The sequence below is a fragment of the Amphimedon queenslandica genome, unplaced genomic scaffold (assembly GCF_000090795.2).
Source record: "Amphimedon queenslandica unplaced genomic scaffold, v1.1 AMPQUscaffold_13465, whole genome shotgun sequence".
Taxonomy (NCBI): domain Eukaryota; kingdom Metazoa; phylum Porifera; class Demospongiae; order Haplosclerida; family Niphatidae; genus Amphimedon; species Amphimedon queenslandica.
Genome location: NW_003546299.1, coordinates 246,537 through 264,149, shown reverse-complemented (window position 1 = coordinate 264,149; position 17,613 = coordinate 246,537). Strand labels below are relative to the sequence as shown.

At 37.4% G+C, this 17,613-nt stretch overlaps 5 protein-coding genes across 5 annotated transcripts in view; 4 read left to right on the top strand and 1 right to left on the bottom strand.

Moving 5' to 3' along the window:
- LOC105312230 (gamma-butyrobetaine dioxygenase-like) overlaps nucleotides 1-2,125 on the top strand; it is a 6,708-nt gene extending 4,583 nt beyond the window's left edge. Inside the window, exons 7-13 of the mRNA XM_019994837.1 lie at nucleotides 500-624; nucleotides 1,106-1,252; nucleotides 1,355-1,415; nucleotides 1,470-1,523; nucleotides 1,579-1,647; nucleotides 1,705-1,809; nucleotides 1,864-2,125. Of these exons, the coding sequence (XP_019850396.1) occupies nucleotides 500-624; nucleotides 1,106-1,252; nucleotides 1,355-1,415; nucleotides 1,470-1,523; nucleotides 1,579-1,647; nucleotides 1,705-1,809; nucleotides 1,864-1,977 (675 nt within the window). The 3' untranslated portion in view covers nucleotides 1,978-2,125. The remainder of the gene's footprint in view (nucleotides 1-499; nucleotides 625-1,105; nucleotides 1,253-1,354; nucleotides 1,416-1,469; nucleotides 1,524-1,578; nucleotides 1,648-1,704; nucleotides 1,810-1,863) is intronic.
- A 51-nt stretch (nucleotides 2,126-2,176) lies between these two features.
- LOC100633253 (protein lifeguard 4-like) lies at nucleotides 2,177-3,508 on the top strand. The gene is made up of 6 exons (XM_003385412.3): nucleotides 2,177-2,296; nucleotides 2,352-2,460; nucleotides 2,608-2,713; nucleotides 2,863-3,014; nucleotides 3,088-3,133; nucleotides 3,195-3,508. The coding sequence occupies exons 1-6, from the start codon at nucleotides 2,209-2,211 to the stop codon at nucleotides 3,399-3,401; spliced, it is 708 nt and encodes a 235-aa protein (XP_003385460.1). The 5' UTR covers nucleotides 2,177-2,208; the 3' UTR covers nucleotides 3,402-3,508.
- Nucleotides 3,509-3,574: 66 nt separating this feature from the next.
- Nucleotides 3,575-6,110, top strand: LOC100633127 (gamma-butyrobetaine dioxygenase-like). The gene is made up of 12 exons (XM_003385411.2): nucleotides 3,575-3,879; nucleotides 3,999-4,135; nucleotides 4,180-4,238; nucleotides 4,388-4,460; nucleotides 4,514-4,558; nucleotides 4,788-4,912; nucleotides 4,975-5,121; nucleotides 5,211-5,271; nucleotides 5,319-5,372; nucleotides 5,437-5,505; nucleotides 5,708-5,812; nucleotides 5,867-6,110. Exons 1-12 carry the CDS (start codon nucleotides 3,615-3,617, stop codon nucleotides 5,978-5,980), a joined length of 1,254 nt encoding a protein of 417 aa, XP_003385459.1. The 5' UTR covers nucleotides 3,575-3,614; the 3' UTR covers nucleotides 5,981-6,110.
- A 117-nt stretch (nucleotides 6,111-6,227) lies between these two features.
- On the bottom strand, nucleotides 6,228-11,722 carry LOC105312229 (serine/arginine repetitive matrix protein 1-like). The gene is made up of 11 exons (XM_019994816.1): nucleotides 11,535-11,722; nucleotides 11,232-11,258; nucleotides 9,670-11,045; nucleotides 9,418-9,554; nucleotides 9,102-9,154; nucleotides 8,699-9,053; nucleotides 8,301-8,573; nucleotides 8,124-8,244; nucleotides 7,889-7,948; nucleotides 6,758-6,872; nucleotides 6,228-6,677 (listed from the first exon to the last, which is right to left on the bottom strand). The coding sequence occupies exons 1-11, from the start codon at nucleotides 11,613-11,615 to the stop codon at nucleotides 6,561-6,563; spliced, it is 2,715 nt and encodes a 904-aa protein (XP_019850375.1). The 5' UTR covers nucleotides 11,616-11,722; the 3' UTR covers nucleotides 6,228-6,560.
- A 46-nt stretch (nucleotides 11,723-11,768) lies between these two features.
- Nucleotides 11,769-17,608, top strand: LOC100632999 (vacuolar protein sorting-associated protein 16 homolog). The gene is made up of 23 exons (XM_019994814.1): nucleotides 11,769-11,871; nucleotides 11,924-12,009; nucleotides 12,100-12,176; nucleotides 12,236-12,364; nucleotides 12,644-12,803; nucleotides 12,849-12,970; nucleotides 13,362-13,481; nucleotides 13,533-13,588; nucleotides 13,642-13,716; nucleotides 13,964-14,058; nucleotides 14,105-14,181; nucleotides 14,230-14,358; nucleotides 14,428-14,567; nucleotides 14,792-14,936; nucleotides 15,352-15,598; nucleotides 16,007-16,104; nucleotides 16,195-16,296; nucleotides 16,463-16,594; nucleotides 16,696-16,797; nucleotides 16,854-16,921; nucleotides 17,008-17,104; nucleotides 17,174-17,277; nucleotides 17,384-17,608. The coding sequence occupies exons 1-23, from the start codon at nucleotides 11,792-11,794 to the stop codon at nucleotides 17,523-17,525; spliced, it is 2,583 nt and encodes an 860-aa protein (XP_019850373.1). The 5' UTR covers nucleotides 11,769-11,791; the 3' UTR covers nucleotides 17,526-17,608.
- The last annotated feature ends 5 nt before the right edge of the window (nucleotides 17,609-17,613 follow it).

The window sequence follows — 17,613 nt, the reverse complement described above, 5'->3', positions numbered from 1 at the left end:
ATTGACTGTACTGACATGATGTCAAGTGATGAAGGATTATATGAGTGAGTTGTTGTATGTATATTCTTAAATTCAATACAGAATTAAAACAAAATTTAACAACAAAATTAATGACCTTTTGATGCATCATTCAACCTTGCATTTACTAGTATTCCTTAAATGTGATTTAGGTGGCTTAAGCAAATGAATTTCTATGGTGCATCGCTGTTACAAAATATACCAGATCACATTGATATTGAGCAGGTATTATAGTCAAGTAAAATTCAATGTCATTCACAGATTATTGTAGATAATAAAGAAGATTGGTAATCCACAAGAGCATGTATATCAACTTGTAAGTCAGTGCTACATGTACATTAACTATCACATGTCTGTGATAATAGCACATAGGAAGTGGCATTCAATAAATTGTCATTTGTGATGACTACATTTTTTAATACCAATGGAATGCTTCTATTGTATTGTTCTTACAGTTTAATCTGATCATATATCATTGCAGATATTTGATGTAATAGCAGTACCTAATAGTGTTGATGCTGCTTATACTGCAAATGATCTTAATTGGCATATCGATCAAGATTTCTTTGAGTCACCGCCAGGAGTACAAATTCTTCATTGCTTAAGGTTCTTTCTTTTCACATTCTCTGCTTCTTTATGACCTGGGGGCGAATCCCCCAGGTCGTTCCTATAATTACTTTCACCCACGTGCAATGTGCATATAAATGTTAAGACTTACATTTCTTCTATACATGTTGTATTGGAGAAATGACAAATTGAAAGGCCTTAGCAACCACCCGCCCACGCCCTTCACATAAAGTAGGTGTGGCCACAGCAAACAAATTGGTGGCTTGCACGTGGGAGCTTTCTAACAGCAAAGGAACATAGACTTTAAAAAAGGTCTTAAAATAAATTTTTTAAAAAGTCTTGAATAAAAAGTTTTAAAATAAAGACTTTTCTAGAAGCATTAAAAGGTAGAGAGAAACTTTATAAGTCTTAATAAGTGCCCAGCTGTACTTGCAAGGTGGTGAAAACAATTATAGGAATATTTTTACACTGTTACGCTTGTTTTCATACAATTTTTTTACCTGTTTTCTCTTGTTAATAGGTTTGACAATTGTGTTTCGGGTGGCGAGACACTTTTGGTTGATCTTTATAATACTGCACAGAAGTTGAGATCCAAGTATCCTCATCACTTTAAGGCGCTGAGTGAAATACCATACAGTGTTCAAAGGATACATGAAACCCTTGAAACGTAGAAAAGAGAGAACGAGAGGAGAGAAAGCAATCCAAGGAGAGAGGGAGGGGGGAGAGGAAGAGGGGAATGTGTGCATAATAAGAATATAACCTTTTTTAGGGAAAACCCTGTCTCCTTCCTTATGCGCAGACCGCACATAACTTTAGACAACTCTGGAGAAGTAAAGCTAAATGATCATCTCACAGTAATTGTATATATATATATTAATTTATAGATAATATCACTGAACTTTTGCCCACATCATCATGGACCACTGCAAGCCACTGAGGTCAGTGATACCTTTATGTTAAAAGATGCTGCTACTCAAAGAATCCATTTTACAGGATAAGATTGAAGAGTATTACGAAGCATTCATTGCTTTCTCAGCCATGCTTGATGAATCACCTACTAAGGTTAGCTTCTTTGAAATATTTTTACATATACATGTACTATTAATCTGTCATTAATAGTTGGCTCACAGATTGAGACCAGGTGAAGCTCTTTGTTTTAATAACAGAAGAATGGCTCACTCTAGGAACAACTTTATATTGAATGGAGGAGAGAGACATTTAAAAGTAAGAGATGATAGAATGAATCACATTATGTACATGATACTGCATTGCTAATAGGGAGGATATGTCAATATTGATTTCTTCAGGAGCAAATTTCAGCTACTGGCCAATAAACTAGGAACTGGCGAAATCTCAAAGAATGTTTTTAACTCAAGCTGGGTTACTCATTAACAATACCCCAGTATTAATCACTTGTTTACTCATTAACTAATACCCCAGTATTAATCATTCGTTTACACATTAACTAATACCCCCCTGCCAGTATTAATCACTCATTATTTGTTACTGTTTTAGAATAATCAATTTTTCATTGAATAAATTCATTATTAATAACTTACAGACGTCATCCCAATTGGGTGGGTGTGTTATTGACTTGTTTCTTCACTTGCATGCACAGTGACAATGGACGTCGAGAGTTTAACAAATACAGGCAGTACTAGGAAGATACCTTCTATTTCTGTTCACCAGGCAGAAGTTGCTCTTAGGCTTGGTAAGAAGGATGTACCTCTGATTGGTTCTGTTTACTTTTTATGCTGTTTTTTCAGGTTTTTTGAGGAAGGTCTATGGCATATTAACTGCCCAGTTATGTCTGACTCTGATTGTTGGCATTGCTTGCATGACATCACAAACTGTCAAGGGTTTTGTTCAAGGAAGGTACGTATTCATTGAATAAAACTTCTAATATGTTTGGATGGGTGATGCATGAGACTAGTATAATTATTAATCCTCACTTAGCACCACTTTGTGGGAACCTTGAATGCTGCACTTTCATAAAACAAATATTTTTTTGTAATTTTACAGTCCCGTTCTTATTATTGGTTTAACTATTGGTGCACTGGTTTCTCTTATTGCTCTGATTGTGATGAGACACCAAACGCCTATCAACTTCATTTTACTTGGAATATTTGTAAGTCTAATATTATTATATATTATAGTCCATATTGTGGGATGGGACACAGCACGAAGGCATGTATATTATACCAGAAATTGTAATATAAATTTGGGAGTGAAGTGAAACGAATAATGTTGATTTATCTGTTTTATTTTATATACCAGACTCTGTCAGAATCAATATCACTTGGAAGCATCATTACTTATTATGATCAAGGAATCGTCATCAAAGCATTCATCATTACTACAGCTGTCTTTGTATCCCTCACCCTCTACTCAATGCAGAGCAAATATGATTACAGCACATGGGGAGCAAGGTATCTTTTAAGTTTTAATTGCCCTCTTACACACATTTTTAATTTCCTCTCTCTCTTTCTCTCCCTCTAATAGCCTATTTACTTTACTGTGCATTCTCATAGTAGCAAGTTTCATGCAGGTAGAGTGGTAGACTATTATAACCAAGTGATAATCCCACAAACTCTTTACCATTGCTGTAGGTTTTCTTTTGGTCTGAGGCACTTGATTTTGTCATATCTGTTGGTGGAGCCCTGATATTCTGTGGTTTTATATTGTTTGATACATACAGGATAATGCATAGACACTCTACTGAGGATTACATCATTGCAGCTGTGGAGCTTTATCTTGATTTCATTAACCTCTTCATTTATATACTTCGCATATTAGATGCACTGAAGAATAAGTAACATTTAATACAACTCTAAACTGATGTCCTATATTTAATCATTTCTGTGTTATATATATATTTAGCCATCTATTAATTGAGTTTTGTTTGAGTTGAGTTAAGTTGAGATTGAGAATTAAAAAATTTTTTAAATTGACCACGCCTAACTGTATGCATAATGCATGTATTGGTGGCCGTCGAAGTCGAACGATCTGCAGTAAATAATCAGCTCAGAATGTGGAGGTCGTTGTGGCTCAAAGGAAGGGGATTGTCTCTCCCTCTTCTCTCAGTGTCCCGCTACTCCAGTGCTGTCTCCGTGAGTCAAGACGGGAAGAAGATCCGTCTCTCAGTGGAGGGTGAGCCTGAGAGAAGGTATCATGGTGTCTGGCTGAGACACAACTGTAGATGTCCAAAGTGTCTCATTGTGTCTTCTAATCAAAATATTGTCCATCATAGTGAACTGGTGGACTTACATATCAAAGAAGCTTCTCTTGATGATGGTAAATCCGTTTGCTGTGTAAATTAACTGTAACAGAGTGGGCTGGATGATGGCATTGTCTTCTCTGTAATTAATTTTGTCATGTTTTGTTAAGGAAACTCATTGTGTATTACCACACAGGATCTGTTCATGTGAAGTGGGATTCAGCTAAAGGCCCTCATTCTTGTTCGTTTAATGTGAAGTGGTTGAAGGAATTCGATTACTCTTCTCCCAATGCTTTTGATAAAAAGAATGAGAGCTCAAAGCCAATTGTAACAGTAAGTTAATAGACTGATTTGTATTCAGTTCATGAGTACTATAGGACACTCTACCAACTATTGACTGCGCTGACATGATGTCAAGTGATGAAGGATTATACGAGTGAGTTGAATTTCCTAATATTCACTTATTTATGTATTTATTTTTGTTCCTATATCATGTACTATTATTCATTTCTGTCTTATTTTCATTAGCTTTAGATAATTTTCTTTTTCAATTAAATTGATGTACTAGTCTTTTTAATGCTTTAGGTGGCTGAAACAAGTGAATTTCTATGGAGCATCACTAATAAGAAATATACCAGATCACATTGATGCTGATCAAGTAACATTTGAATTAAATTAAGTCTCATTCCTAATAATAATTATATATTGTAGATATTAAAGAAGATTGGTAATCCACAAGAGCATTTATATAAACTTGTAAGTCAGTGAGCCTTCACTCCAATGTGTGAATAATAAGTAGATTTTGAATTAATTTTTATGGGGCACTTACACTAAAAATTCATATTTCACTATATCTAAATATAGCATTTTTTATTTGATTCAATGCCGTGTATACTTTATATGGGCAAATGCCCTTGATTTGTTTCATCATTGTTACAAAGACTTATCATCCAAAGTTACGTGATATTGGCTCATCATTTTGTAGATATTTGATGTCATAGCAGCTGAGAGTGTAATTGATGCTGCTTATAGTACAGATGATCTTCTATGGCATATGGATCAAGGGGTTTTCGAGTCACCGCCAGGAATACAATTGCTTCATTGCTTAAAGTACCACACCTCCATCATCCTTGTTTATTTTTGTGATTGTCATGTTTTTTCTCTATAAAAAGGTTTGATGATTGTGTTACAGGTGGTGAAACTGTTTTAGTCGATCTTTACGATACTGCACAGAAGTTGAGATCCGAGTATCCTCATCACTTTAAGACTTTAACTGAAGTACCTTACAGTATTCAAAGGATACACGAAACCCTTGAAACGTAAGAAAGAGCAGACATAAAAAGAAAAGAGAGAGAAGAATCATGAAAACATGAACTAGTACTATAAATGTAATATTTAATCATTTTAGAGAGAATCCTGTCTCTTTCCTTACACGTAAACCTCACATATCTTTGGACAGTTCTGGAGAAGTACATTTGCTTGATGAAGTAAACATAGATTAATTTTAAATTTATAGATAGTATCAATAAACTGGTCCCCACAGTTTCATGGGCCGTTGCAAGCCACTGAGGTGAGACTCTGCCTTTTATTTTTTTGTGGAAGATGCTGCTACTCAACAAAATTTGTTTTTATAGGATAAGATTGAAAAGTATTATGAAGCATTCATTACTTTCTCAGCCATGATTGATGAATCACCAACTAGAGTAAGGCCTTCATACATGAGGCAGTAAGGCAGCTTGTTTGCCAGTAACCAAGCCAATTGTAATCCATTGCCAAGTAGAACAGACTGGCAGTATGCTGCTTGTAAAGTTTGAGTATTCACTAATGTTTCAAGCAACATTTTAGCTGCCTTGTGTACAAAGCTTATGTGATTGATAAAGTTTTATCTTTACTTGTCATTAACAGTTAGGCCGTAGACTGAGACCAGGTGAAGCTCTTTGCTTTAATAACAGAAGAATGGCTCACTCAAGGAATGCCTTTGAATTGAATGGAGGAGAGAGACATTTAAGAGTAAGAGATGATAGAATGAATCACATTATGTAAATGATACTGCATTGCTAATAGGGAGGATATGTCAATATTGACTTCTTCAGGAGCAAATTTCAGCTACTGGCCAATAAACTAGGAACTGGCGAAATCTCAAAGAATGTTTTTAACTCAAGCTGGGTTACTCATTAGTATAATATTTCTATTGACTGCTTCAATATTTCCATTTGGAAAACTGTATTTTTGCACGTTGTAATGTATAATTTTGCATTTTTTAGAACATACCATGTCTTTTGTGTTCCTTCAAATGCTGCATAAAAGTTACTGAGTTACAAACCCACCAAAGCATTCTGTTTTTTTGTAATAAAAGATTGGCTAACAATAGTGTTTCTCTTTTTCTAATTTTTTTTCACCTCCTCTTTTATTAAGTAACAAAATCTTATTTATAGGTTATTGCTTTACTTCAAAAAAAAAAATCAAAAATCACCAGAAACAAATACAAATAAACTGGGAAAATAACAATAATAATAATTAATAATAATAATGTACATACGGTAATAGTAAATACATATACAGCAAATTATTATCAAAAATGAATTATTGAGCGATTCCAGAGCACTCAGTACAGCAAAACAAAAAAAAATAACAAACACAATTTTAAATAGTAAGATTGACAGCGAAAGCCATGATGAATTGAATAGTACAACAACAATAATAATAATACTTGTAATAATAATAATAATATAATATAATAATATTCTCTAGTGCTTCATTAACCGTGTAGCTGTCTGTCCTTACGAATTTCCTTGTCTCTCTCCAATTGCTTCTGATTGTTGCTACGAATCCGATTAATTCTCTTATCAAGATCTTCATCTCTTCTAGACAACCTCTGGAGTATTAAGAGAGAGAAAGGATTAAAAGTCGAAATTGAATAATAAAAAAAATTAACATTATTATTATTTTTATTACATTATTATCTGATCTTGTTTGATGTTCGTTTAGCAACTTGGCAAACCTCTGTCCTTTTCTAAGCTCCTGCTCGTCAAGTATCCCTTCTCCTTGATTCTTCCTCTCCTTTTCTCTCCTGCAAACAAAATAGAATGATAATATTCTTAGTACAGGGACTTTGACCTGATTTTTGAGTAATTTTTAAAAATTCATAAAAAATCCAAATTTGATTGGAATCAGCTCAAATTTGAAACATAATATAAGAGCATGTATATGTATCAGGAAAAAAATATAAAAATAAAGAATTCTCTACTTTTCATTTTTGGCTAAGCATATTGTATGTTTAGCATACCACATGCTTAGCATAGTATATGCTAAGCATTCAGAATCCTACTTCATCTTGTCTTTTTTTTAATTTTTTATGTTCTTGTAGTCCATGGTTTTTTCCAAAAAATGGCTCCGAAATCACCCCAAATTTTTATTAAATTTTCTGATACTTATTGATGTCCTTATGCTATGTAGAAAGTTTGAGTCAATTCCGACAAATATTTTTTGAGTTATATATGAGCATTTAAAAAAATGGACCAATTTTTGAAAATTACCCAAGGCTATAGCCCATGGTTTTTTCCAAAAAATGGCTCCGAAATCACCCCAAATTTTTATTAAATTTTCTGATACATATTGATGTCCTTATGCTATGTAGAAAGTTTGAGTCGATTCTGACAAATATTTTTCGAGTTATGAGCATTTTAAAAAATAAGCCAATTTTTGAAAATTACCCAAGGCTATAGCCCATGGGTTTTTCAATAGGTCTAAACCATGGGCCCAGAACCATGTACTATAATACAAAATTCTTACAATTTTCAATGCATATACATGTACTTATTTTGTGTAGAACTTTGAGGTGATTCTATCAAAATTAAAGTTTTGATCACTTTTATTAAAGTTGCTCGACAACCCCTCCGCTATTATAAGACTTTTCGGCTTATAAAGGACACAATTTAGCTCATTTACATTGTAGCATGCTTTGTAGGAAACTCTGAGTATTAGCATAAAAAAACTAAAATTTACTAGTCTTGCCCGACAAAATAATACCAGGCTCAGACTGATATAAAATACTGTATACTTATGCACAATGTAATGTCTCCACACCTGAAGGCCTGAGCTATCTCCATCGCACTCCCTTTAGCTTCTCTTGTCTGACCTCCTCTCCTTGAGTAAAAAATAATAATAAATGAAAGATTTATAATACTGCATGTACATGTACATATACATGCAACTACACCTGTACCATGTACATGTATAACTATATATGTATTTAATATGTGCATGCATGTGTATTGTGTACATTATCAACACAAATACATGTACATGTACATGTAGATACCTATTCCCGATCCTTCCTGTATGAAATGGTTTCCTGTCATTTGGTGAAGGGCCTAGTCTGCTCTCGAGGTTGCTGCTAATCTTATGCTGCTGTCGATAGTCTGATGCTTCTTTCTTACGCTCTACACGCGAAAAGAAAAAAGAAGAAAGAAATGATTAATTAATGCAAATGACATACCTATATCTCGCTTGCTTAGGTATAATCTCTCCTTTACTGGCAAGCGAGTGTCGTCGCCATCATTCTCTCCGTCACCTTTAGAGGCACGGTCTTTGAGTAGTTTACGAGAGCGAGAGGTGAGAGGCTTTCGACCGGAGCTCCCGTTAGGGTTACGTTCGGGAGTGAGACGAATTGGAGAGCTTATGAGACCGGGAGCAGACGCATCTTCACTGCCGCTATCAGGAGGAGGAGGCGTGTCTGTTTTGGGCGGGTCCTTTTCTTCGGTGTCGAGAGCTGAATGACAAAGAATTATTTTTCACACAAACAACAAGGGTTGGACAAAAGAACTCTACAAGCAGCTTCTATACGCTTCTCCACAGTACATTGTATTAATGCAAAACTGTAGATACTGACTTTACCTTCTCCTCCCAATGATGACCCATTGTCTTCTTCCTCGCCAATCTCTTGTCTGACTATCCTCTCCTGTCTCACTTCTGTCACATGGTCTTCGCTGTTGTTCTCCGTTCCTTCCAAACCTCTCGTCATTTCGTCAAGCGTTTCCCCAAGCTCCTCTTGTGGACAGCCTTCATTAGGAGTGTCAGAGTCCGACGGATCCAACTGTCCCTCTTCTTCTTCTTCTTCCTCCTCGTCCTCCATTAGTATGACTCTGCTCTCCTCTCCCTCTCCTGCCCTTGATTCCTCTCTATGAGGGGGAGACTCATTCTCTCCGTTAGTCTCTGGAGGCGTGGAGGGAGGCCGAGGGGAGGACTCATCCTATAGCAACCAGAGGTAAAGACAAGGGGAGTATTTAACGAGCCTTGCCTTCTCCGGGAGCGTTGGCTTCTTTCTTACTTCCGATTTTAAAGTAAACACCACTATACAGGGTAAGGGAGGAGAAAGAAAGAAAAAAGTAAAAATTAAATAGGACACTGATCTTTCACAAGATACATGTACATGGCTAAAAAATTTGGTGAAGTACATGCAAGTTTTAGTGGATTTGGTGAATTAAGGTCCATTTGCCAAAATTTTAGTCTCCAAATTTGTTCATGACCTCATTTAGAGTCAACTCACCTAATTTTCTAGTAATAATTACGGTATGTACATGTGCATGTAGCATGGTACGTGTAGGTGTACTCACTGTCGGACTGTTCATCTTCATGGAGGTATCTCTCAATGTCTTCCATGCTCTCATCATAGTCCAGCTCTTCATCAAGAGGATCAAGCCCGGTCAGGCCACTCGACTTCTCAATTTTATCTACCAGGACTTCATCTTCCCTGTAACAACAATAATAACAACAACAATAAAAAAAATAGATAAACAGATAATGATAATACAACATGTAGTTTTAAATTTTGGCCATGTAGTTCATGTCCTATGGTTGATACTTACAGCAACAGGTCCTCTTCTGTTTTGTGTTGTTTGGAAGGAAGTACCTCACCATGATGGCTTCTCTTTCTCTTCCTTCCTCCTCCTCTCTCCTCCTCTCGAGTTTCAATGAATCTCTCTGACCCAGAGGCAAGCCTTAGTCTCTTGTCAACATCAACGTCTCTTCTTAATGACCCTCTCCTCTCTCTCTCTCTCCTAGGCGATGGCTCTCTTGGTCTCCTAGGCGATGGTCTCCTAGGCGATGGTCTCTTAGGCGACGGTCTCCTAGGTGATGGTCTCCTAGGTGATGGTCTCGTAGGTGATAGATTTCTTCTCATTCTGGGGCTCCTGTCCCTTACTATTCTTCCTGGTGGTGGGCTCATTCCTCTGGCTCTAGGAGGAGGAGGAGGTGAGACGTTACGTCTTTCCCTAACTCTTCTCGGTGATACCCTCCTGGGGGGAGGGGGAGGAGACCTCAAACGAGGAGGGGGAGGGGACACTAACCTGTGCCTCTCATAAAGGACCTCATCAGCACGAGGAGGAAGGACATGTCTCCTTGGTGATGGTCTCCTTGGCGAAGGTCTCCCAGGCAACATTCTCCTTGGAGATGGTCTCCTTGGGGACATTCTCCTAGGTGATGGTCTTCTTGGCGATGGTCTCCTTGGTGATAGTCTCCTTGGCGACGGTCTCCTTGGCGGCAGTGGGTGTAGGTTATGTCTCCATCCATCATCTTCTCTCCTTGGCGACGGTCTCCTTGGCGATGGTCTCCTTGGTGAGCGTCTCCTAGGCGATGGATAATCTTTTCTAGAATAGGAAGGTGATTGCTTCCGAGGAAAATAAGGAGAGTGTCTTCTTGGAGGGAGGGTGGGAGGGGGAGTGAAGTGGTGCCTGCGATGATGAGAAGGTGAGGAGGAGCGTGGCCTACGCCCACTCATTCTAACTGGTCTTGGAGAACCTGAGACATAAGGACCTCTCTGAGGGGAGGGGCTACCACGCCTACCTCTTCTGTAATGAGGAGAATGGGCCGGAGGGGGAGGAGAATGAGAATACGAACTATAACTGGATCCACTTTGAACCGAGACAGAGCGAGAGGAGCGGCTAGACCCAGAATGAGAGGCTCCTTCTTCCTTAGAGTAAGAGGAATAGGAGGAGGAGCTGGAGGAGGAGCTACGGGATGAAGACTTGCTCGAGTGAGAGGGCAAAGGATGAGAGTTATGAGACGTGGGTCTGGTTTGAGGACGGGAGAGCCGGGAAGGAGGGGGACGAGAGAGATGAGAGGGAGGGGGACGAGGAGGGTGGGAGGAGGGAGGGTGAGAAGGAGGAATAGGAAGAGGGATACGGTGGTAGTGTGAAGCAGGTAGTAATGGTTGGGATGGAGTTGGGAGAGGCAATAGAAAGTCCTGTCATTAAAATAAACACAAGTTTTACACATTATGGTTGAAATGAGGAGCTAATGGATTGATCTTGACATGAAATTTTATTAAAATAACACAAGGAAAAGCTGGCATAGATATGTGAATAACACAACTTATACAAGTACATAAATGTATAAGTTGTATGCATGTATGTAGGTAATGGTAACTTACTTGATTACGTGAGCTGCTGGAATAACCCTGTATAAAAGAAGAGAGGAAACAGAGAAAGAAACAGGAAAGATAACTTATAAAATATAATTATTATATTAAATATAATGCAACTGGAATCCATCGGTAATGAAATTACCCAAATCATAGCCCAAATGCATGTACATATTATTGAAAAAAATTGGGTGTGGATGACAATAAATAGCAACTATTAACCAAAACAGTTACAAACAAAATGAAGCTCATCACACAATAGAAAATATTCTTTTAGACACTGGACAAAAATTTGACCCCACCCACCCTTACATGATGATGCTGGCCAGGCCTTGATTTTAAAGCATTCTCTCTCAGTCTCTTCAACTCTAACTCGTCATAATCCTCCGCCATTATGCATGTAGAAATACTCCTTGCTTTAGCAGACAGTGGCCTCAGGACAATCGGATTACCTGAACAAGAGAGCAGCCATCTTGAAAATCTTTAAAATAATAACCACACCCAGCAAACGAGGTCAGAACACGCCCCTTTTGAAACCACGCCTATTTTAGAAGGAAACGCCCATTAAGATGGCGGACGGTTTCGATGTAGGAGAAATACTGTCAGGAGCTAACCTGGACTGGACTCCGCTGGGAGAGGGTTTTGCAAAGTGAGAGAAAGAGTTTGAGATGAGTTTTGTATATTTTTGATCTTTTTATAAGATGTTACATGAACTATGATGAACTTGAATGGAAGGTTGACCTTGCTAATCAGAAAGCAGTAGTGGCACCCTATGGAGGATCAATAGGTATATAATATCATTAATACGATGCTTATCATGTACACAATTACTTCTATATTGTTCTCTGACCTCCCTCTCTCTCCTTTCTCCTAATAGCTGTATTAACAAAGCATGAAGGATGGTCTGATATCACTACATACACATTGGCTGCAAAGAAAATAGGATTCATCAAAGTACATACTAAAACGCAATCATTTATCTCCTCTCTCTCTCTCTCTCTCTCTTTTTTTAGCTTGAAGGTGGTAAGATAGTTGGTATGGGTTGGACAGCGTCTGAGGATCTGGTCCTGATATACGATGACGGGACTATGGTAGTCTATACTGTTCATGGCGTCATGAAGTTTCAGAGATTACTAGCTCGAGTAGGCATATTCCTCTCTTCTTTTGTTCTTATGTTTTTAATTTGTGCTATGTAGAAAGTTTGAGTTGATTTCAACCAAAGATTTAAAGTTACATGTATATACAAAAATGTGCTAATTTTTGGAAAAATACCCTGTACTATAGCCAATGGTTTTTTAAAAATAAAAACGGACTCCGGAATCACCCCTAATATTTAGTATAATTTCCTGATACATATTGTTCAATTCAGAGCCCTATACCTGTATATATGTATATGATTGATTGTTTCTTATTCTTTTTAGGAAATCAGAGATCACCGTGTTGCTCAAGTCAGGTTTTTCCATTCAATCGAAGGATTCGCTGGCTTTGCCGTAATGACCTTTGATTATCATTTCTATGTAGTAGCAGACTCCGACAGAGATAAGGATGACATTCGAGTCAAAACGCTAGCAGAGCTACCTTGTGAGGCGTACATTTTAATTAATTTATACTTAAGCTCTCTTGTAGCTGGAACTTTGAATACTTGTCCCTCTTGCTGGGCTGTCATGCCTTCTGGGAAGAATGTTGGAGTCATTGCTGTGGTTGAAGGCCAAGTGTATCTAATGCAGTCATTTGAGACAGTTCCTATAGTAAGACAAGGAGAAGGAGAGAGTAAATAATGAATGGATCCATATAGAATAATGGTCATGTGTACATTGTACTACCGTACCAGATGATTTATTGGCGAGGAATTAACATTGGCGATTGGCGGTTTTATGAAGAAATTGCCAATATAAAATCCGCCATTTTGTTTTGATCTGAGCATGCTCAATGGTACGTGGCACAAAATTGCCAATATAAAATTTACCAATAACTTTCCACAGGAAATTTTGCCAAATATTACTCTTGCCAATAACTCATCTTGTACAGTATATGCATTATAAAATATATAAAATATAATTATGGTAAATATACATGTACATGCAAGTACTTATATTTATATAGACTATAATTGACAGTAAACATTATTATCATTGATAGAGTGTTGCTTGTAAAGATTCTAATAGACAGTGGACATCAATTGCCATATCACTCAGTGGCAAGGCAGCAGCACTCATTGATAAGACTGGATACATATGGGCCGGATCGTCCGATTTCAAAGTACAAGCAATACGCTTCAATCCTCACTTTTCACTCGACTCTTTCTTATAGTCGCAAGAAGTAGAGTTTGATATCCAAAGCTCGTCGAATGTCTTACAAATGGAATGGTGAGTTCTTTGCAAATGCTGTCTCACTCTCCCCCTCTTTTGCTTCTCTCCAGGTCTGGCAATGATTTCATTGTTCTTTTATATGAGAAGTTTATTTTCCTTAAAGGCCTTGCAAAGCACTGGTGCAAGTATCCTCTCACTATTCACTGTGTATTGTAACCGTGTTATAAGGAAAGCATGGGCCATGTAATAATCTGTCCTTTCTACAAAAAATTGGTTTTTAAATCTTTTTTTTTACATTTCTAGCATATATATATATATATTTATTGATGCCCCTATACCATGTAGAAAGTTTGACCTGATTCTGATATCAGTTCAATTATGATGATACAGTCATGTACATGTTGTGTGCCTTCCTTAGCCACTGGTATACAGGCTACCCAGTAAAGGCCCGTGTGTCCTTGCAGCTGAGATCGATGGAGTCAGATTGGTTACTAACACCACCTGTGAGTTTATTCACAGGGTACCAAGTAAGTCACCAATACACTACTGGGTATTAAGGCTGTCCTTATACAGAGAGCTCACTGAGTGTATTGAAAGTGGCTTCGCTTCAACCAGGAGCTATTCTCAATGACGCCTACAAGGAGTACATTGTACGTGTGTGTATATCTATTGACTTAATCTCTTTCACTTTCCCTTAGGGTGACGAGAGCCACAAAGCTGACGAGTACATTAGATATATTAAGGACAAGCTCCCTGATGCTGTACTCCAGTGTATTAGCGCTGCCTCTGAAGAATTTGAACCAAAGATTCAGCAAGCATTGCTCATGGTCAGCCATTTAAAATAGCGCTCCAGTACATGTGATGTAAAAATTCTATTATTATTAATCTCTCTTTAGTCTGCTAATTTTGGTAAAGGGTTCCTTGGTCCTGATGTATCTGATGATATCATTACTGCTTTTGTTGAGACTGCTCGGAATCTTCGTGTCCTTAACTTTGTTCGTGACCCGGCCATTGGAATACCCATCACATACAGACAGTAAATTAAACCTTTCCCTTTTTCTCCTTTTTAATTAAGTCTCTCTCCTCTCCCCCTTCTCACTTGTCCTTTTCACTTTATAAATGTATTTATTTCATCCCTTCTCTCTCTCTCTCTCTTTCTCCTTCTTCTCACTTTTCCTTTTTGTTTTATAAATGTATTTCTTTCCTTCCTTCTTTTTCTCTATTCTCTCATGTTCTCTATCATTATTAATTCTTTGTTAGGTTCAGTCGTTTGTCTCCTGGTGTCCTCGTGGACAGGTTGACCAATCACAGGCAGTACCCGGTAGCACTCGAGATTTGTAATTATTTGAAATTACCCTCCGATGTCGGGGAAGTTAAAGTCCTCACACAGTGGGCCCTCCACAAAGTATGCACACTCACTCATTCTATCCTAATCACTCAGTTTAAAGGCTGGTTTACAATATTACGCTAGTCCTGGCGTTATGTTGACACTGGAATAGAATCTGGTTCTATTCTAGCGGAAAGCATGCGACAAAAGGTCAAATCGCTCACACTTTTGATTAAAAATTGACAGTACGCTGGCCTAATGGGATATTGTAAACCAGCCTTATTAAGGAAACTTTTCACATGCATGTACATGTACATGTAATTGATCATACACATGTATATGTATATTTATTTAGTACATTTACTTGTACACTATCTATTATAACTACTCAATAGTTTTATCCAGCAATCTTTCTACATGCATGTATTTGACAATTGGCATACATGTACATGTACATGTACATGTATGCATTTACAGTATATTTTTTTTGTAGGTTAGGGATAAGACTGTTAGCGACACTAAAGTTGCTAATATGATACTGACCCGATTCAAATCCTGTGGTATTGTTATATCGTATGCTGATATAGCGAGAGTGGCGAGACAAGAGGACAGGAGGACACTAGCAGCTCAACTACTAGAGCATGAGGTACTGGTAGAGGACCAGGTGCAGATGCTATTAGAGATGGATGAAGCTGACAAGGCACTGGATAAAGCCACTAGTAGCTGGGATGCGCAATTAGGTAACTATCCTCTTTATAATATTAGGGAGAATAAAAATAATGAAAAAGAATAAGATTGTGATTGGTGGATTCATATGTAGATGCATAGTAAGTATTTTGTCTCCCTGATCAGCTTCCCAGGGACTACGATAAGTACAGAGTCTACTTGATTCAATACCAATAGCCATATTAGCCAATAAGAAGGATAATCCTTGATGCTATGAAGAAGAGACTAAGATGCTGATAGAATGATTCAAGAGATAATATTGACATCTATAAGATATTTTCCAAATGTCTTCCTATTGTCAGAGCATGTGCAAAATGAAGGTCAAAGGTTTAATTTAAGTATATGAAGTCTCCAGTCTAATATTTCAAGCATTGCCTCTGTAGTGTTTCTTAGCTTTATTTGTTGATTGTTACTTTGTGCAGTTTATGAAGTGTTGGAGAGGATGAAAGGGTCTCAGAGGACATCGGATTACATGAAGGTATTTAATCACAGACCCACGGCGGCTGCCCTCTATAAGAAGGTATGAAAGGCATTCACTATATTTCTACTGTAGCCTATAGCTGGCTTATACTAGAGTAGAGCATCAGTTGATTGTGTATTTCTTTGTTAGTATTGCAAAGAGAATGATTCTGAGGGGCTTGTCAATCTCTGTCATCAGGAAAGTGATTTTGTTGGTGCTGGAATACATCTTCTATCTCAAGCCTATCGCGTAGTAAGGAGATCCCCCGAATTATTATACTGAGTATAGCAATAATCTGTATATATAATCATTATAATGTATATACCTATGGTATAATTTAAAATGCCTAAACTGCATCTAAAAGTATTTTTAAAAGGTGCAATACTGCAATAGCGTAGTGATAATGATTGTTTTTCAGGCAAAGCCCAAGGAAGAAAAAGATGAAAAGGAGAGAAAAGAAGCAAAAGAGAGATTCTTAGTCCCAAGACAAGAGCTGGTTAAGCAAGCGTACAAGGAATTCACGGATGGACAGTTGTCATTTCATATGAAGGTATTTAATCTTATAATTACAATACAGCATCTTTACTTCATTCCTCTTCAACATATGTCCTTGTTCCCCCCCCCCTCTCTCTCTCTCTCTCTCTCTCTCAGGTTATAGAGGATCAAGACAGGCTTCATAGAGAGCAGACACAGCTTAAGGAGGATCACAAGTTTGATACAGTCGGTTTAACTTTATTTTCAACAATAATGGAGGTATGTGTACTTATATTGAATGCACCTATAATGTGTGTGTGTGTGTGTGTGTGTAGTGTGTTAGAAGGAGTCAGTTTAAAGTAGCCGATAATTTGAAAAAGAAGTTTGCCATGCCTGACACACTGTAAGTTATGGATACTATATTTATGTTGTAGCTTTTAGAGAGAATTCTCTATTTTCATTACTCAGTAACTATTGATTTTCTATTAGTTTTTGGTGGGCAAAGCTAAGAGCTCTTGCATCAGTCGCTAACTTTGAAGAAATCGAGAGATTCTCAAAACAAAAGAAATCTCCGATAGGCTATGAGGTAATTTGTTCTACAACACCTCTTCTGTACCTTTTTTCTCTTTCTCTCTCTCTCTCTCATCTATTGTAGCCATTTGTTGAGGTTTGTTTGCAAAAGAACAGATTTACAGAAGCTAATAAATACATCCCTCGCTGTCCTCCTAATAAAAGATGCAGACTGTACATGATAACTGGGTAAGTACAGAAAAAAATTATAATGTATAACATTTTAGAAATACAATGCTAAAAATTAGATCACTATTATTTAATTATAATAATACTCTCTTTCTCCTTCATTTAGTGATTGGCATAAAGCTGCTGAGACTGCTGCTAGTGAGAGGAATATTGCTGCTTTGGATGAAATGCTACAGCGTCAAGGCCGCAACGATGCAGCATTGGTTGACTACATTAAACAAATTAAAATGAAACTAGGGGCACAATGAAACTCACATTCCTCTTTCTCTCTTTCTCCGTCTATTATTTTATGTACACGTACAAGTGTGCTTGCTGAACTTTTTTACAAAATAACGA

What these genes read in the sequence shown, in the direction of transcription:
- LOC105312229 (XM_019994816.1), bottom strand. Translation starts at nt 11,615, where the DNA reads ATGGCGGAGGATTATGACGAGTTAGAGTTGAAGAGACTGAGAGAGAAT. An exon ending in TGAAGATGAACAGTCCGACA is followed by an intron (nt 9,155 to 9,417) that starts GTGAGTACACCT and finishes TACCCTGTATAG; the next exon opens with TGGTGTTTACTTTAAAATCG. An exon ending in AGCCAACGCTCCCGGAGAAG is followed by an intron (nt 9,054 to 9,101) that starts GCAAGGCTCGTT and finishes TGGTTGCTATAG; the next exon opens with GATGAGTCCTCCCCTCGGCC.
- LOC100633127 (XM_003385411.2), top strand. Translation starts at nt 3,615, where the DNA reads ATGTGGAGGTCGTTGTGGCTCAAAGGAAGGGGATTGTCTCTCCCTCTT. An exon ending in ATCACATTGATGCTGATCAA is followed by an intron (nt 4,461 to 4,513) that starts GTAACATTTGAA and finishes TATATATTGTAG; the next exon opens with ATATTAAAGAAGATTGGTAA. An exon ending in GGCCGTTGCAAGCCACTGAG is followed by an intron (nt 5,373 to 5,436) that starts GTGAGACTCTGC and finishes TTGTTTTTATAG; the next exon opens with GATAAGATTGAAAAGTATTA.
- LOC100632999 (XM_019994814.1), top strand. Translation starts at nt 11,792, where the DNA reads ATGGCGGACGGTTTCGATGTAGGAGAAATACTGTCAGGAGCTAACCTG. An exon ending in TAGCTGGGATGCGCAATTAG is followed by an intron (nt 15,599 to 16,006) that starts GTAACTATCCTC and finishes TACTTTGTGCAG; the next exon opens with TTTATGAAGTGTTGGAGAGG. An exon ending in AATCTCCGATAGGCTATGAG is followed by an intron (nt 17,105 to 17,173) that starts GTAATTTGTTCT and finishes CATCTATTGTAG; the next exon opens with CCATTTGTTGAGGTTTGTTT.
- LOC100633253 (XM_003385412.3), top strand. Translation starts at nt 2,209, where the DNA reads ATGGACGTCGAGAGTTTAACAAATACAGGCAGTACTAGGAAGATACCT. An exon ending in AGAAGTTGCTCTTAGGCTTG is followed by an intron (nt 2,297 to 2,351) that starts GTAAGAAGGATG and finishes CTGTTTTTTCAG; the next exon opens with GTTTTTTGAGGAAGGTCTAT. An exon ending in TACAGCACATGGGGAGCAAG is followed by an intron (nt 3,015 to 3,087) that starts GTATCTTTTAAG and finishes TCCCTCTAATAG; the next exon opens with CCTATTTACTTTACTGTGCA.